We start from the raw sequence: 24,606 nt of genomic DNA on the forward strand, positions 1-24,606 counted from the left end.
CCTTCCCCACACCCACCGTGGCAAGAAATATCCCAGCTTCTTGCCCCATCGGGCCGCAGGTATCATCACACCTGGGGCTCTAGGGCCCCGATTCCCCTCCAGGGCAGGTGGGTGAAGGGGGCGGCCCTGACCCTCCACCCCGAGGAAGCAGCAAGGAGAAGAGCATGTTCGTGGCATCCGCGGCAGAAGTCCCCAGAGAAATGCAATGAGGTGGGTGGGCTCGAGACTGCGGCAGGGGCCAGGGTCCTGGCACATTTCAGGGGAACGGGTGTCTGCAGCCTGCTCTCACGAGGGATGACTACGTGCCCGTGTTTTTATGACATGCTCAATGCAAGTGCCTAAGAGCTGGGTAGGAGCACAGCTCCGGACAAAACTGAGACCGCACGCCACCCAGTACCTGCAGGTCCTGGGAGAGAGAGGGAGCCGAGCCAGAGAAGCGGCCTGGGACGAGGGGACACGGGTGGCGGGACGGCGCCCAGGGCCTGGAGGCGGCAGGCAGCAGGGGCCTGGGAAGTGCGCCGGGATGGCTCCCGGAGGCCATCGCAGTCAGAGGCCGAAGGACCAAGGCCTGGGTTGGCGGGTGACGGCCTGGGCTGCTGGCCTGGGCGAGGGTGGAGGAGGGGGAGCACAGTCTCCCCACGTGAACGGGAGTTTCCCCGTCTGAAGAGGACAGAACGAAGAGAAGCCAATGGCCGTGGCTGCCTGATATGGACCCTCGGGGATCTCAGGTGAGGGAACGAGTGACAAATGAAATGCTGAGTTCCGGGGCCCCGGGGCACTGACCCTGGAGGACGACAGCTCTGATCTTTTTGAGGAAACGTCAGGAAGGGTCAAGACCGGAGCCCCAGCAGCCCTGCGAGGGGCCCGCAGTGCAGAGCAGACAGCAGGCGGCCGTGTCGGGTCTGGGGGTGGAGGGGGTGCCAGGCATCAGGCAGGCCAGCACTGGCAGCAGGATCTGAACCCAGGCCCCTCCCTGGCCCGCTGACCTGACGGGGCCGCCGCTTGGCACCCTTCCGGCCCTGCCCTCCTCAGACTCAGAGCGCCCGCCACCCGCACCTTTCTCGGCTGCTCTCCCCACCACACCACACCAGACACACACTCGGCAACTCTTAACCAACATCACCGGCCACTAGCGGCCCGAAACGCGCTCTCAGCCAGCCAAAAGGGAAGCCTGGAAAGACGGGCTCTCACACCCCTCCGTGTCCACAGCGGCGTGTATCCACACCAGGGCAGACTCAACTCAACGGCTGGCTACAGCCCCTCCACCTTGGGGCCCGGCCGGGCACAGGGCGGGGGCACAGGGCAGCCCAGAACGTTCCTCCCCACACGTCTAAGCCCAGGACAGCGTCTCCCTGGAGACCACCAGGAGGAGGACCTGGCCCAGGGCCTGGGGCACCAGGCGGGGCGGGGGGTGACCGCACGGGAGAGCAGCAGGACAGCGACGGGGAGAGGGCAGGGGTCAGGAGGAGACACCAGCGCGGGGCCGGCCGAGGGACCGAAGAGCGGCGGCAAAGGGCAAGTGCAAAGCCAGGCGCCAAGAGGAGTTTCTGAACCTCAACACCACGTCTGTTCAGGAGAGGCCGACTCGCGACCACCGGGGGCCTGGGAGCGAGCTGGGGCAGGCCCCACGCCCCCCACTCCAGCGGGGGCTTCCTGTCTCCCCCATCGGCCGGCACCAGCTGAAGAGGACCCCCGAGGCAACCGCCCCCCGAGGCCTCTGGGTAACTCCGAAGCAGCCCCCGCCCGACCCAGCACTCTGTCCTCAGCACGCCCCTCGGCTCACGCCGTACTCACAGGTTTTCCGGCTCAGAGTTGAAGGGGTCAGCGTTTATCAACAAGCGGCTGATGACCGAGCCACCAGGCAAGGAACCGGCACGAACACCTGTGAGGGACACAACGGCGGGGGCGGCCCCGGTCAGGAGCCCCCGTGGCTGACGGACGCGTCGAGCAGAACACGCAATGCGATGTTTCTAAAGCAGCAGATGAGCAGGCACACACGCTGACGACGAGGAGCTGGGCGTCGGGAGCGGCTGTCATCAGCCCACACCCAGGACACACACACACACACACACACACACACACACACACCGGGCGGCAGGAACGGACGCTGGTGAGACAGCGTACAGACCCCCACCAGAGCGGCCTCTGGGCGTCCAGGTGCCCAGTCCGGGGAGGCTCCTTTCAGAGGGATGAACCCCAGGGACATTCCTGGTGACAGGAGCCTTCAAGCCCCCCGCACCCATCTGAAGTCTCTAAGCCAACCCTGAAGGCAGGGACGAAGCCCCGCGTTTGAGCACTCGGCCTGGCCCAGCATCCCAGTGAGGTCTTCATCACTGGCTGACCCAACGCCTCGCAAGTGCAAGGGCCCACTTCCCAGGGGCTTCTGGAATTTCCTTCTGACAGGCGAGTCACGAGAAGCCACCAAAGCACTCGGGGGGGGGGGGACGGTGCGGCCAGGAGGGCTCGGGACTCGGCCCGAGCTGGTTCAGGGGGTCTGCGGGCCACATCGCAGCGCTGCCTCCCTCGAAGGCACCAAGTCCCGCCCCAGCCGCCCCGCAGGGAGGCAGCCACGGGCGTTGCCTCCACTTTATCGGGGGCAACGAGCGAGCAGGGGGAGGAAAGCGCTCGGGGCCAGCCCTCCCGGCAGCTGGCTGTGCTCCTGCCGTGATCACGCTAGAAATAGTGGTGCACACTGCCCCCCGCGTCCCGCACAGCCCACCCGCCCTGCTCTTTTCCCTCAGGATAACGCCCACCTACCCCTTGGCACCCAGCTGGAGGATCGCCTGCTCCAGGCACCTTCCTGGGGCCCCCGAGCAGCAGTGTGGGTGCCGTCGGCCCTCTGTCACTGATAAGGCACCTTCGCGCCGTGACCTGACTCTGAGAGCCCGTCCTCACTCCCGAGGGGGACAGGGACCTGGTCTCACTCATTCCCACAGACCCCAGACCCGGCAAAGCCACAGGCCCTGGGCCTGGCTGGCTGGCTGGCAGGTCAGCGCGTCCCCGACGCCCTCCCGCCCCCGAGGCCCTCCCTAGACACCCTTGGCCACGGAGCCTGGCCTGCCTGGGGGCGGGGACACTCACTCGGGAACAGGATCTTCGTGTTCAACGCGGGCAGGCCATCCCGGTTTCCTGGCTGGGTGGGGAGGGAGGCAGAACTGCCCAGTAACAGGCTTCCTTTGCCTATCAGCTTCTCACACGGGGACTTGGACACTATAGAAACAGGACACAGAGCCATCAGACTGTCCAGGAGAGACCACGACTGCCCGCTGGGAGAGCTCACTGGAGAAACGCCAGGCGGAGGGCCAGGGGAAGTGCAGCACTCACAAGCCACTGGGCGGCCCGGGCAGAATGGGCGAGATGAAGACAGAAGCCCAGAGAGAGAGAGACGAGGAGGGCACAAGGAGAGGCAGGTGGGTTTGAATGCCACCTAAAGAGTGACAGAGGCCACCAAGGTGAGGCCGGGGCAGGGCACAGAGCGGCTAAGCCCTCGTTATACTAAGGGCTCAAGGGGCCAAGCCAAGTTCTGCATAGGAATGACCATGGAGTGACCTCTAAGGCAGATGTACCTCCCAGGGTCTTGTTGGGCTGCAAGGGAGGGGCCGCGCACAGCCAGTGGGAAGGGACGATCCTCCACATCGGGAGCCTGCACTGGGGGCTCCGCTAGGAGGGGTAAGGGTCCCCGGGCAGACGGCCCGTGGGGCTGGGTGCTGCCCTGGCCACCATGCCAGGCAAGGCCGGCTAAGGGAGCAAACTTCGCACATGCACGGTGCCCAGCTGGCTGCAGCCGGAAGGCCCTCAGCCCCATTGGATCTGGGGTGCACAGGGAGGTCCTGGGGAAAGCACACTTCTCAGCAGCAGGGCTCCCCCGGAACCCCCACCTGCCATCAGACAGACAGCACGCAGCAGGTGGTGCACAGAAAGGCCGAGTGTCCCTGCCCTTCCTGCTGCCAAGTGGCCGGAGCAGGCAGTCACGAGAAGGCACCCTGAAACTTCGCTCAGCGAGCTGCTCCAGCAGCACGCAGGCCTGGCCGCAGCACCGAGGGGCACCCAGACCGGCGGGCTGTACCTTTGCGGAGGCTCCTGTGCTTGGCAGCCCCGCAGCTGTCTCTGTGGCACAGCCTGTCGTCCGGCTTCAGGTCCTTCTTCTCCTCCGTCTCAGGGAGACCTAAGACAATCCTCTCCTGCTCCTGGGTCTGGGCATTCTGCTCATCGACAGCTGCACGGGGCAAGAATGGGCACGGCTCAGCCCGTGGCATGAGCCGCAGACGGCACCAGGCTGGCGGAGGGCCTGCTGGACAGACTCCCTGCGCGTCTCCCAGTCTTATTTTTTCCAGGTGTCCTCCTGGCTGCGGCTGAGACCCTGAAGCTCCCACCTCATCCTCACTGTCCCCTGGGCCCAGTGCCCCGCACACCAGGGGCACCAAGCGTCCATGCCAGCAGCCCGAGGAGGAGGACCCGAGGCTGGAGGACGCGCAGAGAAGGTAAGTGAAGGCCCGAGAGCCCAGAGCATCCCCAGGGGACTGACAAGGGGTTCCACCTCGTGCACCCACCAGTGTGTAGCTGGGAGGTCATGACCTTATTATTCTCACTGAGGCAAAAGCAGGTCCATCTGCTCAGAGTAAAGAGGTGAGGGCTGGGAATGCGTCAAACACACGTGGAAAACACACAACGGTTTCTGAAGGCAAGGAGAGCGCGGACAGCCCAGGGCGAGGAGGGGCTTGCTGAGGAGGGAGTGGACGGGTCCCGGCGAGATGGGAGGCAATGACGGTCACGGGTCAATGCGGTTTCCCCCCGATCTCATTCAAGCTTAGCAAACCGAGCCTCACAGAAGGGCGCGGCCGGCCAGGCAGACCTTTCACCCTGCATCGGTCTCCCTGCCTCCCCCAGGGAGGCTGACCAGGGGCACCAGGCCCCGGGCACTCTCTGCACTGCAGCCAGCCCTGCTTCAGACCCCACGGTGCACACGGTCCTCCCACCTGTCTGACTCCTCCTGCCCCTGCTGTCGCTGTCCCCAGGTCCAGCCTCTATATCCACCAGCTGCCTCTGGGCAGGGCCACCCCTCCCGGTGTCCTGGGAGCCTCTCGGTTGTGAGCACCGGGGCTCTCCTTGAAGCACGGTCCCCAGGCAGCCCGACCTCCAGGCGGACAGGGGCCTGTCCCGCAGGGCTGTACCCGAGGTTGGGTGGAGTCCCCAGAGGCGAGGTCCCTTCCAGGGAGCGGTGGAGGCCTTTCTGCCACCGTGCTCGGAGGAAACCGGCACCATGGCCAGCGCCCGCCTGAAGAAACCGCCCTGGTTACGAAGAGACCAGCTACCTTTCTCGGTGTGCTCTATGATCTGGCGAATCGCCTTCTTCAGGCTGTTGGCCCGCAGCATGAGCTGCTCCCGCGGCCGGAATATCTGCGGCCGCGCCGGGCACGCCGACCCCACTGAGCGGTCCACGGTCGAGCTGCAGCTGCTGCCCAGCCCGTCCCCGTCTTCCACCTCCTCGGCGATGGTGGGCGGCGGGGTGGACAGAGAGGACGAGGCCTGGGACTCGTCATCCAAGGTCTTGAGGAGAGAGTCCAGCTTCTCTTTCAGGACAGAGCACTGGGCGGGAGCAAGCAGAGTGGAATGGAGTGGCACGGAGCTCCTCTCTGTCCCGACACCCTCCCACCCGGGAGCCAGGGGACAGACCTTCTTGGCCATGACCTCCGACTCCTCTGAGCTCTCGGTGGTCTTCTCGTAGGCCTTCCCCACTCGAGCCACGAAGTCCTTCACCGTCTCACAGAGCACCCTGTGGGGGGAAGCGCAGGAAGACGCTTCTAGAGAGACAGCTCTGGCTGGGAACCCGGCGCCCCACACGGTGGAGCCCGGTTCTGCCGGCCCACCGGTACTCACTTGGCCGATGAGATCACCACCGAGTGCTGGTCGGAGGTCAGGATTTTAGAAAGGTGGGCCGCAACAGAGTCTTCATAGAAGAGAATTTGCTGCACCTACAGTCACCCCAGAACAGGGCAGGGCGACCATCAGTCCACCGGTGACCTCCTCACCCACTGCGCCCCAGCCCCGCTTCAGCTCGCTGCCCCGGCTAGCCCCGCCAGCGCCACCAGGAAGGCCACAAAGGCTCCCCGAAGACGTGCACGGATGGGCCTCAGTGAAAACTTAAAAACCCCTCGGGCTCCTTCACCCTTCAACCCGAGGCTCACCAGCAGCAGCCCGTGCCAGGAGCGAGCCCCCGCCGCCCCGCCGCCCCGGGTAGCGCTCCTTCGCTCATCAGTCCGCCTGGCCGATTCGAGGCCGGGCCCCCCTCCTCGAGACGGGAGCGCCCCTCCCCACACACGTCTGCCTGCCGACACAGGGGAGCTGACCCTGCGCGGTGAGCCCACTCCAGGCCTTATCCCAGCGGCAGCGAGCTCCACCACTGGCTGACAGCACCCCTCTGAGGCTCCGCCCAAACACTCTTCCTCTCCTGAGAGTGCGACCACTCTCCGCTCGCAGGCCACGCCGCAGCAGGCCCAGCCTGCCGGCGCCGGCCCCAGCCCACTGCGCTCCGTCCACCCTGCCGACCGGCAGGCGGCCCCGGGCAGAGCGCTCCCTCTCCTGCTCAGCCAGCAGCCGGCTGCCCCGGTGGGCCTGAGCGCAGCGATGGGACCGGGGCCGTGCTGCCACCGGGTGGGAAATGAGGCAGGCAAGGCTGCGCCCTGTGGAGCTGGCAAGCCACCATAACCACCCGGAAATGAAAGAAGAGCTGAACGTCAAGCTGGCACAGCCAGCTGCACGAGGAGGCACCCGGGGGACAAGGGGCGGCGGCAGGGGCGAGGAGAGTGGGAAGCCCTAGGAGATCGTCCCCACGAAGGACCCAAATCCTGATGGCGAGCAGGAAGCTCCTAGACGACCTCAAAGCCCAGGGAGGTCGGAGTCCATGGGTCCCCAGCTCGGTCCCGAGCTGCCCCCGAGCCTCTGCGGGCCAGACTAGGGTGAGGATGACAGCACAAGCAGGGCTGGGGGCAGGCGGCCGGCCGGAAGTACGAACCTCGGAGCCCTCGCTGAGGTCCTCGGTGCCCGTGCCGGTGGCGGAGGAGGAGGCCTGCCGGCGCAGCTTGGTCTCGTAGGCCATGACGCTCCACCTGCACACACACGGGCAGGCGGCTCCCAGCAGTCGGCCCACCTCCCGGGGCGGGCCCCACACCTCCCGCCGCAGGCCCCGGGACCCTCCCACCAGTTCCAACTGTGTCTCTAAGTCCCTGATCTGGGCTCCTCTCAGGACTAAGGACTGTCACTACGGGACAGAGAGCCACAAGCCCTCAGCCAGCAGCCAGCTCTTCTCACGCACAAAACGCACAGAACCCCCGTAAGTGGAGAAGGAATGGCGGGGCGCTGAGATCACACCCCCTGATGGCAACCACAGGGTCCTGTGAGAGGACGTGCGGCGTCTCAACACCACCGAGTCACCACGGGCTCCAGCGGGTGGGACCTCAGACATGCACTCGGAACTAAAGGCAGTTCCCCCCAAGGATGCCGAGGGGTTGCTGAAAACACAGAAACCATGCACCCAACACTTAGGATTCTTCTGGGAACAGAACATGAAGTACGGAGGAGGGCACCCTGTTCGCAGGTGTCAGGTGAGGGCTGCAATGGCGGAAGGGGACAGGGCCACCTTCCTCAGTGGCCCCAGTGGGTCAGGCTTGGCCTCGAGGGAAGATCTGATCACTGGGCACCTAACCTGTCTGTTATCTTTTCCATAATCTTGGCCAAAAGGTAAAGATACCAGGAAAGTCATTTCTACTACTAACTGCAGAGGGCCTGCGGTTTCCAGGGACCCCGGTAAGAACCCCTGGTCGAGGTGACCTGTCTCCGCCCCCTCCCCCCCGCCCTGGTAGGCAGCACCGCCACGCGCCCACTCACCTGTCCAGCATCTTGGTGCTGGCTCTCTCCAGCTTCTCCAGGATCTGAGGGAGCTGAGTGTCGTCGTCACAGGCCGAGCCCCAGCCTAACACACGCGCCAGGTCGTTCCCTGTGCCCAGGGGAAGCACGCCCAGCTGACACTGACAGACACGGGGGGAAGACACAGCCTTGAGCCCTCTTCGTCGCTGACCACGGTGGCTTAACTAGAGAGAGTCGCTTCCCAGGAGCGAGGCCCCGCCGCCCCAGGCAGAGCCACGGGACAGGACAGACGGCCTTTCGGGCCCCACAGCCGAGTCCTCCTCTGCCACAGGCTGCACCTCGCCTGCTGCCCTGTGGGGGCCGCCCGCTAGGACCTCGTTCACCAAACCGCGTCCTAAATCCCCTTCCCTCCCACTGGCACGGCGATGGCCTCAGTCCCGTCCCTGGCTGCTGGGCATCTGAATGCTGAAGAACCCTTCTGTGGCTCCCCACCCGCCGTGTCTCCCTCCATCCGCGCCGTCTGACTCACTGAGGCCAAGCTCATCTTCCAAAGACATCACTAGTGTCGCTTCCCCCTCTCAACACGCTTTCAAGGGCTTCTGAGTCCCACCCAAACAGGTACCAGGACACCCAGTGTGGTCACCAAACTTGACAACGTCCCAGTGCTCAGCCTACATCCCTCTATCTGCCACTCCCCAGAGAGACCCCTTACATTGCTCAGGCCTCGGCCCCCTGAATCCCCGCCCCAGAGCTCCCACCAGGCCAGGAGAGCACTCGGGAAGTTCCAACTGCAACACGCAGTGTGCAGGGAGGGCCGCTGGTCCTCCCTAGGCTCTGCCAGACCACAGTCGCCCGCCCCGGCCACGAGGGAGGCCCCCCACCCTGCTGGGGACAGTGAGCTGGAAGGTGAGGACCAGGACATGTGGGCACTGGGTCCCCAGAGCCTGAAAGAAAAGGCAGGGGCAGGGGTGTGAGGGCACTGCAGTGGGCCCCCTGCTGGAGAGGCGGCCCCCCTGCCCGTGAGACTCCACCCAAGTGAGGGCGCTGAGGAGGAAGCTGGAGACGCAGAGGAGCAAGGAGCCACACCGGGCCCCGGGAAACTGCATTAGGGAGTCTGGGCTGCACCCTAAAGCCAAGGGGTCACCAAGAGACGCTCAGGGGTTCATGTGCAGAACTGCTGTGGGGAAGGACCCTGGGGAGGGTGGATGCACGGAGGCCCAGGGTCAGCAGCACACAGGGCTGGCAGAATTGAGCCCAGCAACTACGCAGAAATGAGGAGGGCGAGGGAAAAATTAAGAATAGCTATCAGATCTCTAGCTCGGGTGTTGGGTAGATGATAATTTCCAGACTCTAAGGAAAAAAAATGTGGGCTGGGGAGGCTCAGTGGGGTCAGGGCTCAATGCAGGAAATGAGGGGCTTGAGGTGGGGTGGGGCAGACAGGAAGATGAGGAGCACCAAGGGGTCGGGTCCAGGGGAAGCCAGGGGACAGGGGGTGAGGAGCACATGCCACAGGGAGGCCGGAGAAGGTAAGTGCTCACTGAGTTCCCCTGACTAGATGAAACCTGCTTTCCTGACTAGCAACAATGAACTTGGAGGTAGGTCATCCTAGAAGTCAACACAACTTAACACAGGACCTGAGTGTAGTGCCCAGACTTCACCACTAGGGGGCAGCATTCTCTTCCCTGAGCAAGTGGCCTCGCTGGGGCTGAGTGGTTCCAGTCCACCTTCCAACACCGCTCCAGCGCCCGGGCTACATACATGCAGGCTAAAACCAGCCCACCCCACCTCCCAGGCCCGCCAACATGGAGAGTCAGGCCCAAGACTTGAAAACAGCATGTTCAAAGCAAATGAAAAACTAGGGAAAATATGACCGACAAAGATTTTATATCCCCAATGTGACAATAATCCTCAAAGAAATCAATTTTAAAAGGTAACTACCCCAATAGAAATCTAGTCAAGAAACATAGACAGGTGATTCATTTAAAAATTCATGGCTGAGATGTTTGACTTCACCAGTATTAAAGAAAGAAAAACAAAACCTACCCTTTTTGCCCGCTTACTGGGCAAAAACAAAAAGGGCGGCAACAGGTGGCGGAGGAGGGGGCGGCTCTCCGTGGCCCCGGGAAACAAGGCCAGTGCGGCCCGGAGGGAGTCTGAGCGTGGGCGCCCCCTGAAAGGGGCTGACGGGGCCGGGTCCACGTGGTCCTCGCCAGGCGTCTTAACGGAGCGGCCCGGGCGGACGGCGCAGCGAGTGAGCTAGCCGAGGGCTGGCAGAGCTCCGCTGGGCAGAGAACCTCCCCACGGACCTCCACTCACTGCCGCAGGGCGAGCGCGGGGCCCGTCACATGCTGCTGTGTAAAGCGCCCTGACGCAGCAGCTGGAACTCAGAGCCGCACTACACCACGAGCGTGTCGCCGAGGGGTCTGGGGACAGTGACCGGTGTCAGCAGTGGGCAGCGACGGAGGGGGGATGAGCGTGGGGAGGCTGGGAGTGGAAACAATGAGCACTTGACTTTTACAATCAGAAAAATCTGCTTTTAATACCAAAAAAAATTAAGTCCAAGGGACCCCAGCTGTGACTTTAAGTTCAAGTCTGCTTCTCTCCCTCCCTGGACAACAAGAGGCATCAGGCAGTAAGTTACTCCACACGACCCAATACGGGGCAGGAGGGGACAAGGCGGGGCGGCAGCGCCACCCACACCTGCTCCCAACCCGGATCCGTCCTGCAGAGGCAGGTCCTTTGTGCGCCTCGGTGTCCTTCTAACTGTGAGGTCCCTGTTCCTGTGTAACAGCCCCGGGCCCCAGGATGCTACCGCGCCTCCTGCTCCTGCTCCCTGCTGCCAGGCCTCCGTGGGCCCCCACCTGGGAACGGTGCTCCGCGGGCTCACGGAGCACGCCCCGAGACCGCCCAGCCACTCTCTAACGGCGGCACGGCGCCCGCGGGTCTGGGCTCCCCCGTGGTCAGGTACCTGCTTGTGGAGGTTCAGGCTGTCGATCTCAGAGAGGACCCAGCCCACACTGCCATCCCCACCACACACCAGGATCCGGAATGTGTCGAACTTCTGGAACAAGCGTAAGCTGCAGAGGAAGAGAATGTCAATGAAATGAGGTGCATTCTGAGTGACAGATGACAGCCAGTCGGCCCCGGGCTGGGGGGCCCCATCTGTGCTCCTCATGCAGACCCTGCACCCCCTCCTGTGAAGAAGCCTCTCCCAGGTGCTCAGCCTGCAGGGGCCACTGGGCGCCTGAGAGCAAAGGGCTCCCACCAGGGCCCCTGAACCCACTCCCCACTCGGCCGGCCCCACACTCAGCCAGCCCCCGCACACGGGGTGCAGGAGCCTAGGCTGCAGGATTCTGTCCACACTTCACCTTCCCTCTGGGTCCCTGCGTCCTCCCAGATGGTATGGCCCATCCCTCTCCCCTCCTAATTCTATCTCCATCCCCTTCCTGTGCTCCTCGTGGTCACCCCACCCCTCGCACGCAGCGTCCCCTTCGGGACAGCCACAGCATCCTCTGCTCACTCCTCACCCACGTCCTGAGTGGCCTCATCTACGTTTTGGCTTCAGAGATGACACAAATGCTGATGACCACGAATGACCTGAATGACCCTAAACCAAAACCTCCGATTTCCTGAAGGACAATACCTTGCACTTGCCTACCCAACGGGCCACTACGGTGTCGCCTGGGTAGGCACCTCCTTGTCCTAGGTTCCCATCCTTGGAAAACAGCAGAGCCACCATCAAGCCGTCACCGGGCCAGACGCCACTGTCCCGGCCACAGTGGCTTCTCTCACAAGCCGTACCAGAGCCCCCTCCCAACCTCACATCCCCTACGGACACCTCCAATCCTGCCACAGCGTGGTCTTCCCAAAACTGGTCTCGTCAAGTGTCTCGCTTTAAGAAGTTGTCCCTTGTTTCCAGCAAAGGTTCAAGGCTCTCGGCCAGCGCCTACGACCCTCCCTGGTGAGCAGCTTCCGCTCCCCCGGATGCCCCCAGTCTTCTGGCCTCTGCACGCACAGCACCTCCTGCCTGGCAGGTTCCAACCCCCCCTCCCTGCCATGACATCACCAGCTCTCTTCAAGCGCCAGCTCGGGGAGAAACTCAGAGACCCCCAGTGGGATTCAGAAGCCCCTTCCCCGAGTCCCACAGAAGCCGCACGTCTCCCTGTAAGTGACGGACCTCTGCGTGTGTCGCTGCGCCTGCAAAGTGAGCATCCAACAGAACAAACCTCTCGGCTGGCCTCCCTGGAGGAAAGCTTCCCCAGTACTGAGCAGCCAGGGAAGCCACGAGGCAGGCCTGTGACCCCTGACCTCGAAAACGCCCATGCCACTGTCCACTGACACACCTAACAGCGTGTGCGCCACGCCAGGCAACAGGTCAGGCCACGTTCAGGTCAGAAGTGCGTGCACAGCTGAGACTCACACCAAAGACTGGAAGGACAACCAACTCAACTAACTATTAAGAGTGGGCACCTCTGCAAGTGGAATTTGAGGAGGTGTGTGGTTCAAGAAACACAGTCTTTATTTCCTATTTTAAAATGCATGTTTGAGCCCTGACTGGCGTGGCTCAGTGGACTGGGCACCATCCCACAAACCAAAAGGTCGCCAGTTCGATTCCCAGTCAGGGCACAGGCCTGGGTTGTGGGCCAGGTCCCCAGGTGGGAGCGTGCAAGAGACAACCAATTGATGCACCTCTCACATACTGATGCCTGTCTCCCTTCTCTTGCTCCCCCCTTACCTTCTCTCTAAAATTAAATAAATCTTTCTTAAAAAATATATGCTTGAATCGTTTAAAATTAAACATTATCTTCAAAATTTTTTTTAAACTCCAGGGAAGATGTATTCTGCAAGCTCACCCGAGGTGCGGTCCCCCGTTCATGAGGTCGAAGACCTGGGCAGGGTTCAGCAGCTGTTTGAACCTCCTGAGGAACTTCACGCCCTGGTTGTCCCCACTTTTCGAATTGACGAAGACCAATAAGGGGCTGGTGCAGGACGGAGGACACGTGGCCTTCCAGAAGCCTGCATGCGAGGAGGGGAAAGGACGGAAGGACACCGGAGGCCATGAGGGATGGAAGGGCACTCTTAGTCGTGCGGGGAGAAATCATTCTGAGGCCCTGGAACTCCCAGGAAGCCAGTAACATGCACACTTCCACACCGCTCCCCCACGAAGAAGAAAGTGAGGGCCCCCCAGTCTGCCATCGAGGGTACAGGGACTCGAACACTCGGAAGGACAGGGCATCTCAAGGCTCCGACCTTTCCTCTCACGCTAAACCTGAAGAGCTGGTTTCCTCTGAGACACGCGCCTGGGTTTCCCGCCTCTCCACCCACACTTGTTAATGCAGCCGCCCCTTACCCTCTGGACAAGGGACAGTAGCTGTGGACAGCGTGCGAATTAGTGTCTGCCACTAGGCGGAGACCAGCTGATGGAGACACCACCACAACAGCTCCCATCAGACATGCACAAGAGTCTTCGGCCGGTTTCTACTCACTCACACCTCCAACGGCCGTGCTGGCCTCAAGTCCTAAGCCTTCCCAGTGGCCACCGGGACACCATTCACCGTCTTTGCACCGGAGTGCTCTCCCCGGACGCTGGGCCTGCCCTCCTCCCAACCACATCTCAAAATCACAACACAGCCACCCCGGAGAGGGCGAGGAGAACATGCGGAGGAAGGGCGAGTGCGTGGTACCCACCATCGGAATCGATGCTGTTGAGAGCCGTGGGGGGGATGACCGACACTTTGCACAGGCCCAGCGGGCACTTGGTCACTAAGGATTCTTTACAAGCTGTGTGCACCTGGAACAAGAACCCACGCATCACAAGGGGTCACAGCCTGCTTCACACGTGGCCTGCAGCTCAGGAGGCATGGGCTGGCCTGCTGGTCCCATCGGGGCCCTGACAGGACCGGGGGTGGGCCGAGCTCACTCACCATGGCCTTGCACCACAGGCAGCGCCAGTCCTGCAGGCGCAGCACGCTGCCGCAGGTCTTGTCACACACCGTGCACTTGGCACTCACAGGCAGGTTTCCTTCCAGCCACTGGTGAGGCATGGCGATCTGCAGACCGAGCGGAGACAGACACGCTCTGGGCACGCGTCCCAGCACCCCACACTCGGGCACCACAAGACCCTGGCCAGAGACGCTCCCCAACGAACCCAACCAAGGCACTCTTCTCAACACAGGCAGCGGAAGGACAGTGCGGCACCCCCACGGCACCTGCCCCGGCACAGCATGACACACAGGGACTGACACGGAGGCACAGAGGCCCACACAGAGTCCCCAGGCGCACAGCAGGAACAACGCAGGACCACGAGGAAGAGAACTAAGGAAGAGGGCCGGCCCAAGTCTTGGGGAGGGGGACCACGCCGAGTCGGCCGGTGCCCCATGCATACCCCGTCCTCGTCCTCGATGATGTCCGTCCCGATGGAGGCCAGCGTGGTCCACTTGCAGTTATTGGTTGCGCGCACAGCACACCGTTTGTGGGCCTTGAACTTGCACACTGTGGGAGAACGAACACATGCACCTCCAAGCCTCGCTCGTGGCAGCTGCTTCCCACGCTCGTGGAGACAGCCCGGTGGAACTCCCCGGGCCTCTGGGACCGTTGGAACGGCACACGGCACTCCCCGTGTTGGAACTAACTACTGGGACACACGTGGAGGCCCATCTCGGTGGCCCTGGGCACCCAGAACAGCCAGGGCCAGCAGACTTTCAGGGAAGGGCCAGAGAGTGACCAGCTCAGGCCTCAGGGGCCACGCTCTGTCTCCATCCCAACTGCTCGGTCTGCCTGGCAGCCCGAGGGTCACCAGGGACCACGCTTCATGTATGGACACCAAATTGTCCATTTCACATGATTTTCTGTGTCACAAAATAGTAATCTTGATTTTTTACCATGTAAAAGTGTAAAATCATTCTTAACTAAACAGGCCGCATAAACACGGGCAACAGGTGGATTCCGGCCCAAGGGCCACCGTTCCCCGCCCTGGAGGTCAGCGCGCCTGTCCACAGCCCGCGTCGCCCGCAGGGGCACAGCCACACCGGGCTGCCCCACGGTTCCAGCTCTCCTCCCTCCGAATCCTCTACATGTCCTCCCTGTGTCTCCTTATTACCACTTCCCTCTCTCCTCGCCTCCGTGACCACGGAAAACAGTTTATCAAAGACTCCTCGGCTGGCACAGTAAATAATCACGGGGAACTCACTCTACCCCTGGCCGATCTGAGGTGACTACGTTCGAACCTCCGGGGTCAGGGCGCCCTGCCCACAGAACAACACACGGTTTGCACCTTCACAGGACAGTCCGTGGGACGTGACCCCAGACAGAGCCTCGCGACACACGTTGCAGTAGGTCGGCCTCGCGTGGGAGCAGGCGTACCAGTTGTGCGTCCCTGAGAAGTGGTCCATGCTGTACTGGGTCGGCTGCGGGGAGGACAGACAGACGGCAAAGGTAAGGGGAACCTCCGACATCCTTAAGCGTGGTGACTTGAGCAGGGTTCGCTCACGGGTCCGGGGGAGGAGAGGACGAAGGGGTACAAAAGGCAGGGCCACGGCAGGATGGGGCAACCTTAATTTACCAGGAGCGCGCTGAGAAAGCGAGTTCCAGAACCGCCCGGCCCACCCACGAGAGACACCCAGAGGGCACAGGGTGAAGGGAAGGGCAACGAGAAGACTCCCCTTTCCTACCTCAAAATGCTCCCGACTCTGGACGGTCTTCAGGGCTGCAATCCAGTCTTCCATCTCCTTCCTGTTATCTGCACACAGGATGAGCTTCCTGCACGGCGTGATGACCTAGAGGAGGCAGCGCATTCAACACACCCACGAACCAAGGACAAACGCTGACAGCTCTAAAGTTGCCTTTAAAACCCACTTTCACTGTGTATATTTTAATGAGAAACAACTGTCTGATTCAGATACTTTACTGAACAGAACACTAAAGACCAAGAACCATCTCAAACCAGAAAGGCTGTTGGGAACCGCCCTGACTGGTATCAGAAGCTGAAACCCCCGCCTAGGCTAAGGCTAAAGGAACGCCCTTGGAACCGTAAGCCAGCAAGGAGACAAAAGCTTATCTCCCTGGCAGGAATGCTGCTTCTGCTGCTTTATTCATACCTGAACCCCAAAAAGCTTGGTCGGCTAGCCAAAGACGGGTAAGATTCCCCAAGGGGGGAACGACCTAAGACAGGCACGATCACTTTGGGAGGCTCCCCAAAAGAAGGACTTGGGTCTGCAGCAAAAGGGGGTGATGGACCCTCGCTCCACGGCTTTGATATAGCCTGAGTTCTCATCATCTGGGAGAAAATCTCCTTATCTCTTGGTTGCCTTAGTTCCCTTGCTCCACCTAAGCCTGAAACAATGACAGGGTGGTGCAGCTCTGTGCTGAAAAGGGTGGATTCCCCGGGTGATCAGGCCTAAGAAAGAACATGTAAATTACTGTGAAACCTTCTTTGTTTAGAATGCTCTCAGTTGAATGAGAGGGGTCCAAGGAGGAAGTTAGTTTGTTCCTCAAAGTCTTACAGCTCTTTGACCCCGACTCACTAGACCGGTAGAGTTCCTTGTTTTCTATAGTTCCTTACTTCCCCCTGATGAGTACTGTACTTTACCTGAATTATTATGCAAAATGAGCCCAATAAAAGCAGGTATGGACGGTAAATCGGCGGGCTCCCCACTGGTGGGGGGGCCATTTCCTATTTCCCCACAGAAACTAGTTTGTCTCTGTGCATGTTTTTTCTCGCGTGTTTTTCGACGAGCCATCGGCAGCGTTCCGTGGTCACTGCTGGCCGGTGACCCACGCATCAAAAGGCAATCGAATTCAGGGTGTACGTCCACCAGAAACAACCCACGCGGACACTCGCGAACCACTGACGCTCAGACGCAGCAGTGCGCCACGGGAACAGCTTGTTGCGGACAGAGCACAGCGGGGGCTGCTCCCACACGCTCGCGAACCGCCACCGAGCACTGACGCGGGTCCGGGAAAGTCCGGTCCCAGTTACCCTAAGGACACCGCGGGCGTTTCACACAGACCACACGCCGAGGTCCGTGTGCGGAACCTTTTCATGTCCGACGAGAACAGCAACCACCTCCTGCGTGCGGGGCCTGAGCAACTAACTTAGCTGGAAGTGAGGTCGTGACCCTCGTAATAATCGGCAAATCAAAACTACAACCACGGCGTACAAAACGTTCTTATAAATCAACAGAGGATATTCTTCTTCTAGAAAAAAGGCTGCGTGTTTACATCTGAGAGAAAATACAAAGCGGCTAATACACAAGTAAGAAGATGCCTACCCACCCTAGTCATCAGGGACACAAATGAAAATAAGCCATGTTTCACCTAACAGAACAGCAGTGTCGAAAGATGACAACTCAGCGTTGGCAAAGACACAGGAGAAGAAAGCTCTCCTCAAGCACTGACAGGAGGCAAAGAGGACGCAGACTTTCTAGGAAAAACGGACCATGTCCACCAACATTTCAGGCGGTGCCCTCTTTCTCAACCCCGTCTGGGAGCGATGAGATGCGGCTGCACAGCTCCCAAGCCCACCCTGCGGAGCAGGGTGCGCGCAGAAGTCTGGCTCTGGGTCTCCCCCGAAGGCAGCCCGGAAAAAATACCTGAAACCACAGTTCGCCCCCCATGTTTAAGGTGTTAGCTAACGCAAGGACACTTTCCTACCCCCCTTTCAGAGCGGGAGCACTCCGCGGACACTCCCGCCTCCGCTGTCTCCTCCCTCCGAACCACGGGCATGTCCTGGCCCCCGCCCCTCAGCAGCGGGTGCCGGTCCCTCGCGCCTTCTCGCAGCTGTGCTCCCCCCACCCCCCCTGCCACCCCCACGCTGGGGAGGCACCGCACCTACGCAGCCGTTCCCTGCTAGTCCCTGCTACCGGACACCACGGACACCACCACGTTGTCGAAAAGCCTTTGATGCGGCAAATGGCGCAGCAGTGTTACGGCCTTCGCACAGGTCTTTGCGTTTACCCACGCGTTTGGGGGATAGATTCCCGGGACACCCTGACAGCGTAAACACACATGTGACTTTGCTAGCTGTTGTTGGGTGCCCCCCCCCCCGCCCCACCCAGGGGCTGTGCCGTTTTACATTCCCACCAGCAGCGTCAGGAAAATGACACTTCCCCAGGGATTCACCAATACAGTTTGTTATTTAACTTCCGGTTTCTGCCCATCTTACAGCTTTAATTTCTACTAGGAAGACTCAATTTAGGAGCACCCAGTGTAATGATGAGGTGGTCATGTTTCTGGCTCAGAAAAGATAAAAACAGGGTTTTACAGATGGCCTCTTCTGTGATTCCCATAAACCACCTACTGAGCTAATCAGGAAGGGGTAATTGGAACTGGGTCACAAACCACCGGGCTGCTCACGCTTTCCCGTAACCAGGGTAACTGGGGTAACCACGTGCGGGGGGCCAGGCTGGGCTGCAGAAAGAGGCAAAGAGAGCGTGAGGTGAGGGGAGACTGAGAGACAGAAAGTAGAAGACTGGAGGAGTGGGGGCCCTCCAGAGGGAGGGTGGGCGGTGGGAGCCACCCTCGGAGGCCCCGAGAGCACCGCAAAGAGCTGACACCCGGCACTGAACACACCCGTCCCTCCACCCAGCAAGTGCTCACTGAGTGTCCATCTGCTCAAGGACCGCGACAGGCCAGAGCTCCTGCCCACACAGAGCTCCCCTTGCCTGGGGAGACAGGCGAACGAGAAACTTCAGACACCGGGATGCGCTGTGAGGACAAAGGGGGTCGTGCGCGTGGGGCTGCTGGGAGCTTTGGAGGGCGGGCGGGGCAGCCACGGGAAGGCTGGGGGGCGGCCAACGGCTGGGTCGGTGCTAGAGGACGTCTCATCGTACAAAATCTCAACAAGCACTTCTTTTTACTTTTTACTCACTCTGGCGTGAGTGTTAACATTTGAACATTTTTATCAGCCTAATAGTTTCAGAAAGATACTATACTTTATACTTTCTTCTGCATAACTTGGAGATTATCTCAGGAGTTAAGCAATGAGACACTTACAGAAGAGAACAACGCAATTCTTCACGTCCTGTTCTATTTTAGGTCTTGTTTCTACCACTCCCGTGACAAGCTGTACAAGATGCAGAGTCCACATCATTCCAGAGCTCAGCCGATGGCGCTCCGGGCCCTCCCCCTCCACGTGCCGGAGGAAGGAGGGGCTACCAGACAGCGTCCCGGGCACTGGGCACCACCGGGCAGCAAGCTATAGACAGAACTGTTATGTTTAAAGATGGTGAGTTCCTGAAACTAACGATAAATGTTGTCATTTCCACACTCTGTGCCGTTATTTACAGGGAGTGAAACACTGACCAACGGACAAATGTTGAAGAGCCTCGTGTTCAGCTTTTTTAGCAGCATGGGTGCCTGTCTGAGCCCCGCTGACCGGCTGGGAGACGCGGGTGGACCGTCTGCGTTTCTCTGCGGGGGAAGAGGGATGACGAAAGCCACCTGGCAGGGCTGTTACCAGGCTGAATGTAACCAGACGCAGACAGCACACAGCACGGGGCCCAACACAGTGTTCGGGGGACGTCCCTGGGGCCGCAGCCCTGACAAGCCGGGAGAGCGGGCGAAGCCCTCCCTGTGCCCCCATTTGCGCATGTGCGAACAGGGGCCCCGGGAGGTGCTGAGAACAGCGCCTCGTGTGTGAGTGCTCCCTGCCCACCCGCACCCCCACCCCCCCGCCCCTCTCAGGGCCACCGCAGGCTCTCCCCTGTGGGCGTCACCTTCCTGAGACTCTCCTGGTGCCGGCAGTCCACCTCTCAGAGCATGAGAATCATCCCAGCAGACCCACCCACCAAATAAAAACCGGTCTGCCTCTCTCCGATCACACTCCGCCACCCAAGACCGAATCCATGCTTGTCAGCCACCCACAGGCCAGACACAACTCGGTCACCTTGGATGGCGCCCCCCTCCCCGGGTCTCCAGAGCTCCCCAGCAGCCCTCCAACCCAGGGGAAGCCTCCTGGACATGGGGGCAGTCCCGTGCGCCCCGGGGCCCATGGGTGAGGCGGGTGAAGCTGGGGGGGGTCCTTCTCCGGAGGAAAGCGGGAGGCTTTCTAAGAGAGATGTCCTGGACGGGGCTCCCATTCAGTCCCTTTATTTGGGGGACAGAGGGGCCAGGACAGGCCTGAGGAGAGAAGCAGGTGCTGGAGGACACCTTCAGGTTACCCCCTCGTGGCCACTCACCAAGCTCACAAAGCAGGAAGAAGGCCGGGTCTGGAAGGGCCGCTCTGGGGAATGCCGTTACTGTGCCGTGTGTAAAGATTACACACCGAGGGTGTAATAACCCCGTGTATCATGCACACAAAACACGGGTGGGCACTACGCACGGCAAACTACAGTAGTAAGAGTGTGCCTCTGTTTGGACTGCCACCGCTAGGAACCAAGAATGAAGAAACATCCAGAACTATCCCAAAATCAAGCCTTCACACAGAAAAAGCTTTGGGGACCAGAAAATATTTTGCTCTATATTTTTCAAGCAAATTTGTAAGGTAAGAAACAGCTCACATAAATAACTGGACTTAAAAACAAACGCAAATGAAAAGCAGGGAACAGCACGAACAGGTCAGGACGGTCAGCAGCGCCAGGCTCGGCGGGCCGGGGCCCAGGGCTGTGGTAGGCAGACTCGGTACCGAGGGAAGCGGCAGAGTCACAGCCCTGAGCAGAGCGCTGCGTGAAACCCACGAACTGGAGAGAAAGCACGTGCCCAGCCGTGCAGCTGGCAGAACCTGAGACAGAGTGAAGCGGAGAGGGGGGTGGGGAACACAGAAATGGTGGAAGCTGAGACAAGCCAAAGGAGCAGTAAACAGACTAAATTCTTAGACTCTTGCTGGAATTTTCTGAGGTTAAAGGACCTTAAAAATCAGTAAGGAAAAAAAAAGCAGAACTAAGAGAAACATGAATGAAAGACTTGAACAGTGCATTATTTCACAAATGGCCAGTAAGGCGCTCAACCTCAGGAGGCAGCTGGAGAGTGGAAACTGAACCCCAGCGTGCTCGCCGTTCACGGCAGCGGAACCGAAGGCACAGAGGGTGCCCAGTGCTGGCGAGCTCGCGGCACAGCTCGCACCCTCCTGCACTGCCGGCGGGAGGCGGCTGGGCGCACCTGCTGGGAAACCAGTAAAGGTGATGCTGTGCCCCCTGTGGCAGGAAAGCCAACGCGCCGCCCGCACCAGGACAGCAGCCCCCCTCTTCACAGGCCCGCACACACACAGCCCGCACGCCCAGCGCCGGTCCGGGGACGAGCTGGAGTACGAGCTGGAGCACGGTGGCACAGCGGAGCACTCCAGGGCGATGAGAACGAGCCTCCCCGCCCCACCCCCATCCCTGGTGACATGGTGACAGTGGTGGCGTGCTCACTTTACCACCCCGAGACAAAGGACGATGGAAGTGTATGAAGACTATGAGAGACTGGCAGAGCTACGTTTTTCAAGTGTTAGGAGTGAAATATTAAAGTGTTAGAAATGGATCTTAAACCTATGAAAAGTATTCCCACTTACTCATAAAATAAATGCAAATTAAAATTAAGGGACACCATTTCCCTCCCAGGTAGAGATCAACAGTTTGGTAACGCTAGTGCACGCTGGGGTTGTGAATCAATCCCACTCCCACGGACCACTGGGTGAGGCCCAGCACACTTTAAACTGCAGACCTCTGTCTCAGTGTCAGTGCTTCTGTGACTTTGTCCCACCAGCATCCCCCCTGAGCAGTGGCGCGCAGCACACACAGGGTTTTCACAGCAACACTCCCTGGAGAGACGAAGGACTGGAAACAACGGAAATGCTGATGGAGATGAGACCGGTAGGCCACGGGCTGAACACATCACCGCACACTCCCACGGCGGAGCACCACACGGCCGCCAGGCGGACGAAGCCGCTCCGTCCTCCCGCGCTCACAGGGACGCCCTCTAAGAACAGTATGGGGGGCATGACAGTAATCCTGGTCACCTCTGAGGGGCTGGAAAATTTACTTATATCTTTTTATCCTTTTGCATTCTGTAACATGTACATGAATCATCTATTCAAGAAATAATTATTTTTAAAGTCTTAGTTTAGAGTATATGCTAAAGATTAAAAAAAGGGGCTTTAAAAGTTCTACTTGAAATAAGAACTTTTGCCTCCATCCTTTCAAAATAAATGACCTTCGAGGAAATACAGGAAAATACTTAGCTACCTAGATACCCGCATGAGTCTCTGAGACCCAAGCCAGACCTCCCAGCGCCCTGGGAAGAATCAGCAGGAGGGCCCACCGGCCACAAGCAGCGATCTCTGAGAAACCAGGGGCAAAGGAGCCCTGCCGGAGACACGCAGATGTGATGTGTAGGTGGGCGAGGAGGTGGACTCCTGAATCACAAGCACTCGAGCCGACAGGACAGGGGCAGCACCCGGAGGGCGCCAGACGATGGGGGCAGCCACCATGGGGGGGGGGGGGCACTCAGTGGTCCTGGGAAATTTCTAGGTATTTACATGCATCTGCTTGTTTCACCTTCTCTGCAACCTACTGAAATAGATACTGAGAGGAAACTGAGGCCCAGCAGAGGCCCTACCCAAAGCCCCACAGCTAACCAAGTAGGGGACCGGACCCCAGGCAGGTAGGCTCCAGGCCCGGCCCCTGACCCCCACCACCACACCCCCCCACCTGAGCTTCCCACCTGGATTCCCGACAGACTGCTGGGTGGATAATGCCAGGAAAGCGGGGCCAAAGGTAGGGGAGGGGCCGGCACTCGCCAAGAGCTCTCCGAGGTTCACTCGGAATGAGCCACTTCCTTTCTGGCAGGAATACGCGCTTGGAGGAGCGGCACAAGGACGATGTGGACATCTCACTGAGTCATCTGACCGCTGCTCCTCCCACGGGGCCCAGGTTTCCCAAGAATCCCAGAGGTTGCTGGAGTCAGACCTGAAGGACGACGATGGGGGCAGTTCATGACTCACCAGCAACGTCGTCCCCCTGTCCGGAGCTTCCAACCACAGAGCTGGACACGCCCTTCATGTGTGCATGAGACCTTCAACGACAGAAGACCAAGACCCTGCAAACGCTGCCATGCTGCAGCCACGGCCAAACCAAACACAGCCTCAGCAGCGATAACTGTGGGGCCCTGAGCCTGGGACGGGACAAAGGCCACGCCGAGCAGGGCAGACATGCAGCCCGGACCGGACAGGAGCTGCTCAGACACCCTCGTCAGATTTCAGGGATCCAAACCAGTGCACAAGTAACCAGCAGACTCCTGCTTCTGGAAAGACGGTTACAGGCACTTTTGCGTACTTCCCTGGCTGAGCACAACTACAACCCCGGGCGTTAGACTTGAAACAAGCGTGAGCAGACGGAAGGGTACAGAGAAGAGGGCAGACAGACTAGGGGCCTTGGGGCCAAGGAGGGACCCAGGCCGAGCTCCCTGGGTTCTCTGTCTGTCCCAGACATCCCAGGTGTGGGGCTGAAGAAGCCACAGCCAGAAACACCAATGGACACAGAAAAAAATGTAAAACCCTCCAAAAAGCTGCTCTCTCTCTAGCCACAGAACCAGGACAGGAGCAAGCTGGCAAGACAGAAATCAATAGCAGTATGGAAGCCAATAACCACTCCGCTCCAGCCAAACAGGATGAAAGTACCGCAGCCCCCACGCCCACCCCAGACGGTAACCAGAAGCTCCAGCACCCGGGATGCTGGCCATCCTCTGCGGTGTCAGAGGACGTGCTGAGGCAAATAAGCACAAGAAAAGGTATTCAACATAATTAGCCATTGAGGGAACGCTGATTAAAATAAAATCACAATGCAACATTACTTTACACCTACTAGATATTTAAAATAAAAACAGCACGTGGAGAAACTGGCCCGCATCGTTGGTGAGAATGTAACACGGTACAGCCACTCTGCAAAAACAGTTTGGCAATTTCTCTAAAAACCAAACATGCAACTATGAAACAACCCAGCAAAAACAGACTTGGGCAGTTATCCCAAAGAAATGAAGACTTACGTTCACACAGAAGCCTGTCCACATATGTCTGTAGCAGCTTCACCCATCATCACCCCAAACTGGAAGCCGCCCGGGGGCCCTTCGGGGTAAATGATCAAACACTCGGCGGTGCGCCCCGTCTGCGGACTACGGACTCAGGAACAGAGCGAGCGGTGACACACACGACCTGGAGGGCCCTCCCAGCAGCCACGCTGAGTGACAGGCACCGATCCCTAGAGGTTACATACTCTGCCATCCCATGAACACCCCTGAGACGACAGAATTACAGAAATGACGGGTTAGTGGTTGCCAGGGGTTCAGGCGGGGACCGGGTGTGGCTGTGACAGGAAACCAGAGGACCCCGGTGGATACGGAACCACTGGGTCTCAACCACGTCTGTGCCAACATCCGGGCTATGAGCCGCGCTGACTTCTGCAAGGTGTTACCACTAGGGGGACTGAGCAACGCACCCCAAAGACCTTTGCATTACTTCAAGTCTGTGTAATCTACAATGCTCTCCAAATAAAAGGTTTAGTTAAAAATAAGTAACCACGTTAAAAAAAACCATTTTCCCACATCTAACGTTTAGCTGGGGAAAACGGGGAGTAATTCCCGAACAATGCTCCATTTCTTAAGGACAAGGGCATCTGTGGCCTCAGCACAAATTAAAAGTGTAATCTTATCTCATTCAATAGGCAGTGCAAGCTCATGAAACGTCTGACTCGCCAAGAAAACAGTATGCGACACGCCTTTGGCACACATTCTTACAGAAAACCAAACCTCTCCGCAGGCCCGAGTCTGAGT

General features: G+C 59.7%; 1 protein-coding gene across 2 annotated transcripts in view; it reads right to left on the minus strand.

Annotated features, from left to right (window-relative positions):
• DGKD (diacylglycerol kinase delta) overlaps positions 1 to 24,606 on the minus strand; it is a 102,853-nt gene that overhangs the window by 17,099 nt on the left and 61,148 nt on the right. For both annotated transcript variants that reach the window (XM_028510034.2, XM_036022686.1), the window contains exons 4-18: positions 15,534 to 15,638; positions 15,137 to 15,269; positions 14,249 to 14,355; positions 13,788 to 13,913; positions 13,552 to 13,654; positions 12,717 to 12,879; positions 10,832 to 10,940; positions 7,885 to 8,024; positions 7,013 to 7,106; positions 5,878 to 5,972; positions 5,674 to 5,773; positions 5,313 to 5,586; positions 4,067 to 4,216; positions 3,082 to 3,210; positions 1,795 to 1,882 (exon numbers count right to left, since the gene is read on the minus strand). In XM_028510034.2, coding sequence (XP_028365835.1) covers positions 1,795 to 1,882; positions 3,082 to 3,210; positions 4,067 to 4,216; positions 5,313 to 5,586; positions 5,674 to 5,773; positions 5,878 to 5,972; positions 7,013 to 7,106; positions 7,885 to 8,024; positions 10,832 to 10,940; positions 12,717 to 12,879; positions 13,552 to 13,654; positions 13,788 to 13,913; positions 14,249 to 14,355; positions 15,137 to 15,269; positions 15,534 to 15,638 — 1,916 coding nt within the window. The remainder of the gene's footprint in view (positions 1 to 1,794; positions 1,883 to 3,081; positions 3,211 to 4,066; positions 4,217 to 5,312; positions 5,587 to 5,673; positions 5,774 to 5,877; positions 5,973 to 7,012; positions 7,107 to 7,884; positions 8,025 to 10,831; positions 10,941 to 12,716; positions 12,880 to 13,551; positions 13,655 to 13,787; positions 13,914 to 14,248; positions 14,356 to 15,136; positions 15,270 to 15,533; positions 15,639 to 24,606) is intronic.

This window comes from Phyllostomus discolor, chromosome 4 (assembly GCF_004126475.2).
Source record: "Phyllostomus discolor isolate MPI-MPIP mPhyDis1 chromosome 4, mPhyDis1.pri.v3, whole genome shotgun sequence".
NCBI classification, from domain to species: domain Eukaryota; kingdom Metazoa; phylum Chordata; class Mammalia; order Chiroptera; family Phyllostomidae; genus Phyllostomus; species Phyllostomus discolor.